Here is a 4,397-nt window from a genome sequence, read left to right on the forward strand (position 1 = left end):
GAGAGACATACATGGTCCCCTGGAGAAAGGGAAAGGGACAAGATCTCCCAAGCAAGTTGGGAGCATGGGGGGAGGGGAGAGGATTTTAGGAGAAAGAGGAGGAGTGGATATAAGGGAGCAAGAAGATTGAGTCAGGGAAAAAATAGAGGAGAACAGGGCTAGAGAGATGGCTCAGTCAGTTGTTCTTCCAGAGGATCCAGGTTCAATTCCCAGCATCCACATGGCAGCTCACAACTGTCTGTAACTCCAGTTCCAAAGGATCTGACACCTTCACACCAATGCACATAAATTAACTTAAAAAAAAAAAAAAAAAAAGAATAGAGGAGAGCAAGAAAAAAGATACCATAATAGAGGGAGCCATTATGGGTTTTAAGAGAAATCTGGCATTAGGGAAATGTCCAGAGATCTACAAGGATGACCCCAACTAACAATCTAAGCAATAGTGGAGAGGCTACCTTAAATTCCTTTCCCCTATAATGAGATTGATGATTACCTTAAATGCCATCCTAGAGCCTTCATCCAGTAGCTGACACCCACAGCTAAACACTGAGCCAAACTCCTAGAATCCAGGAAGGAATGCAGGAAGGGAGAAGTGATAAGCAAAGGGGTCAAGACCAAGCTGGAGAAACCCACAGGAACTGCTAACCTGAACAAGAAGGAGCCGGTGGACTCCAGTCTGATAGCTGGGAAACTAGCATAGGATCGACCCAGATTACCTGAATGTGATGCTATTTAGGAGGACTGGGCAGTCTATAGGGCCTTTGATAGATCAGTATTTATACCAAGTATACGAATGGACTTTGGGAGCCCATGTGGAGGGATGCTCCCTTAGCCTAGACACATGGGGGCGAGCCTAGGTCCTGCTCCAGATGATGTGACCTTGAAGACTCCCCATAGGAAATGGGATGAGAGTTAGTGGTATGACTTTGAAGACTCCCCATGGAGGGTCTCACTCTCCCTGGGAAGCAGAAGGGGGATGGGATGAGGGTTGGTAGGGGGGAACAGGGGAGGGCCGAGGGTTCTGGAACTGGGATTGACATGTAAAACAGGCTTGTCTCAAATTTAAATTTAAAAAAAAGAAAAAAAATAATGTAGCTTAATAAAAGATACAACCAAAGTATAATGCCCCCCCCAAAAAAAAGGTTTTTAAAGATTAATTTTTAAGGGATGGTGAGATGTCTCAGGAGTTAAGAGCACTTGCTGCTCTTATAGATGACCTGGGTTCAGTTCCCAGCACTCACAAGGTAAATCACAGAAGGATCTGTAATCCATTTCCAGAGTACATGTATTAGACATACATGTGGTACATATATATACATGTAGACAAACACATATAATTTTTTAATTAATTTATTTTCATTTTATGTTCATTAGTGTTTTTCCTGCATGCATGCATGTATGTCCCTGTGAGGATGTTGGATCCCCTGAAACTGGAGTTACAGACATGCTAGAGTTGTCCACACCAAAGAACACCCACACTCACCAGGTTGTAGGCTGTGATTCTGAACCGTCTACTTCTGTCTAGGCAAACTGCCCTCTGCCACCACACAGAGATGGGCTCAGCATCATCCATGTACAAATGCATCTGTAGAGCTAATCCTGACCTTGGGAGTCTACAGCCAGACATTCCAAAAAAAAAAAAAAAAAAAAAAACAAATAAACAAACAAAAAATCTAGGCAAGTGCTTGGTCTTACTGAGGCTTTGGGCAAAGCTGTACAGAGTCACTGAAACAATCATAGTAGCAACAAGTCATTGTTCTGTTCCAACTGTTTTATCAAAATCCAGCTTGAAGGGTTATGTAAGGCCCAGGTGTTTCAATAGCAGCAGGTTGCTAAAATTCCTTGGGGAAGGGCATGAACAATGTCTACTCCTCCCCTTATGGTCCTAATGCAGACCAAAGTAGATTCCATCACAGTGCACCTGAGGGTGTTTGGGGAGGAGAAATTATGTTTTTAATGGATATATATGTGTGTGTGTGCGTGTGTGTGTGTCTGTGTGTGTGTGTGTGTGTGTGTGTGTGTATGTATATATAAATTTCTTTTTTTAATTTTCTATCTATGTAGCCCTGGTCCTGGAACTAACCATGTAGACCAGGCTGGCCTCAAACTCATGAAGATCTGCCTGCCTCTGAGTCCCAAGTGCTGAGATTAAAAGTGTATGCTACCATGCCAGGCTTTACTGGAGTTTATTACAGAGCATGGGTGAGGATTTACTAACAGGTATGTAGGTGACACCAAAACAGCTGCACTGAAAAATCTTCACAGGGCCTTTTGGGTCTAGGCTCCAAAAAGACCAAACAAAGAAATAAATAAGGCCCCGGCCATGCAGCCAATTCACTGCACAAACAGCAGCTAATGAGTGCCCAAGGACAAGGCCATTAAAAAGTTTGTCATTCAGGGCTAGAGAGATGACTTAGAGTTTCAGAGCAATGACTATTCTTCCAGAGATCTTGAGTTCGATTCCCAGCAACCACATGGTGGCTCACAACCATCTATAATGAGAGCTGGTGCCCTCTTCTGGCAAGCAGGCATACATGCAGTCAGAGCACTCATTCATACAATCTTAAAAAAAAAAAAAAAAAAAAAAGTTATTCAGAATATTATAGACACTGCTGCTGCCAGGACATATCCTAAGCAAGTGTCTTCAGTGCTTATGTGCTTCCCAAACTCTATGTCAAGCGGCATTACTTCATGAGCTGTGCCATTAAGAGCAAGGAATAGATCTTGTGAGTCCTGAAAGGACTGAACACCATTTAGATTTAGATCTGCTAGTGATGTTCCACATCACCAAAGCCCAGGTAAAGAGGTGGCTTCATAAGACAGAGGAGGAAGAAGGAAAAAGAGAAGAAGAAGAAGAAGAAGAAGAAGAAGAAGAAGAAGAAGAAGAAGAAGAAGAAGAAGAAGAAGAAGAAGAAACCTTGAAAAAATAAAAGGAGTCTTATACTTTATATAGAAAAAAAAAGTCGCTTTCGCCAGGCGTCCTTGTTAGAGTGACATCGTCTTTAAACCCTGCGTGGCAATCCCTGACGCACCGCCGTGATGCCCAGGGAAGACAGGGCGACCTGGAAGTCCAACTACTTCCTGAAGATCATCCAACTTTTGGATGATTACCCAAAATGCTTCATTGTGGGAGCCGACAATGTGGGCTCGAAGCAGATGCAGCAGATCTGCATGTCCCTTCGAGGGAAGGCCGTGGTGCTGATGGGCAAGAACACCATGATGCGGAAGGCCATCCGGGGGCACCTGGAGAACAACCCGGCGCTGGAGAAGCTGCTGCCTCATATCCGGGGGAACGTGGGCTTTGTGTTCACCAAGGAGGACCTCACTGAGATTAGGGACATGCTGCTGGCCAATAAGGTGCCGGCGGCTGCCCGTGCTGGTGCCATAGCCCCATGTGAGGTCACTGTGCCAGCCCAGAACCCTGGCCTGGGCCCGGAGAAGACCTCTTTCTTCCAGGCTCTGGACATCACCACGAAGATCTCCAGGGACACTATTGAAATTCTCAGTGACGTGCAGCTCATAAAAACCAGAGACAAAGTGGGGGCCAGTGAAGCCACTCTGCTGAACATGCTCAACAGCTCCCCCTTCTCCTTCGGGCTCATCATCCAGCAGGTGTTTGACAATGGCAGCATTTACAACCCTGAAGTGCTTGACATCACAGAGCAGACTCTGCACTCTCGCTTCCTAGAGAGTGTCCGGAATGTTGCCAGTGTTTGTCTGCAGATTGGTTACCCGACTGTTGCCTCAGTACCACACTCTATCATCAATGGGTACAAGCGGGTTCTGGCTTTGACTGAGTACACCTTCCCACTTGCTGAAAAGGTCAAGGCCTTCTTGGCTGATCCATCTGCATTTGCGGCTGCTGCCCCTGTGGCTGCCGCCACCACTGCTGCTCCTGCTGCGGCTGCAGCCCCAGCCAAGGCTGAAGCCAAGGAAGAGTCGAAGGAATCAGAGGAGGATATGAGATTTGGTCTCTTTGACTGATCCCTCAAAGCAACCAACTCAACCAGTTTAATTTGAGAAATATGGAAATAAAAGCTTACTTCTGTTAAAAAAAAAAAAAGTCTTGGCTTGGCATAAACGATGGCTTCCTTATAGCTACACAGATGGAATTCTTTCCCCTAGTCTTCCCCAGCCCATACATCCTAGTACCTGCCCAGACCCTACAAGGAGTGCAGTTAGGGTAGCACTACATACAAAAGTCTAGAAAGAGTAATCAAATACTCAGCTGAGAATCTAATATCCTCCCTGCCTACTCCTAGGCATGACATCTGAAGTCTTGAGGCCCTATCCTGATGGGTACAGCAGGTACAGTTGATCCCCTGAAGATGATGGCAGTATTACTTATACAGTGCCTTAAAATATACTACCAGAGCACAAGCTCTCCATCACTCTGC

The 4,397-nt window shown here is 45.5% G+C and overlaps 1 protein-coding gene across 1 annotated transcript; it reads left to right on the forward strand.

The window, feature by feature from the left end:
* The first annotated feature begins 2,971 nt into the window (after positions 1-2,971).
* On the forward strand, positions 2,972-3,999 carry LOC127229976 (60S acidic ribosomal protein P0-like). The gene has a single exon (XM_051195073.1). It carries the CDS (start codon positions 3,040-3,042, stop codon positions 3,982-3,984), a length of 945 nt encoding a protein of 314 aa, XP_051051030.1. The 5' UTR covers positions 2,972-3,039; the 3' UTR covers positions 3,985-3,999.
* Positions 4,000-4,397: the final 398 nt, after the last annotated feature.

The sequence above is a fragment of the Phodopus roborovskii genome, unplaced genomic scaffold (genome assembly GCF_943737965.1).
Source record: "Phodopus roborovskii unplaced genomic scaffold, PHOROB, whole genome shotgun sequence".
Taxonomy (NCBI): Eukaryota; Metazoa; Chordata; class Mammalia; order Rodentia; family Cricetidae; genus Phodopus; species Phodopus roborovskii.

What these genes read in the sequence shown, in the direction of transcription:
- LOC127229976 (XM_051195073.1), top strand. Translation starts at nt 3,040, where the DNA reads ATGCCCAGGGAAGACAGGGCGACCTGGAAGTCCAACTACTTCCTGAAG.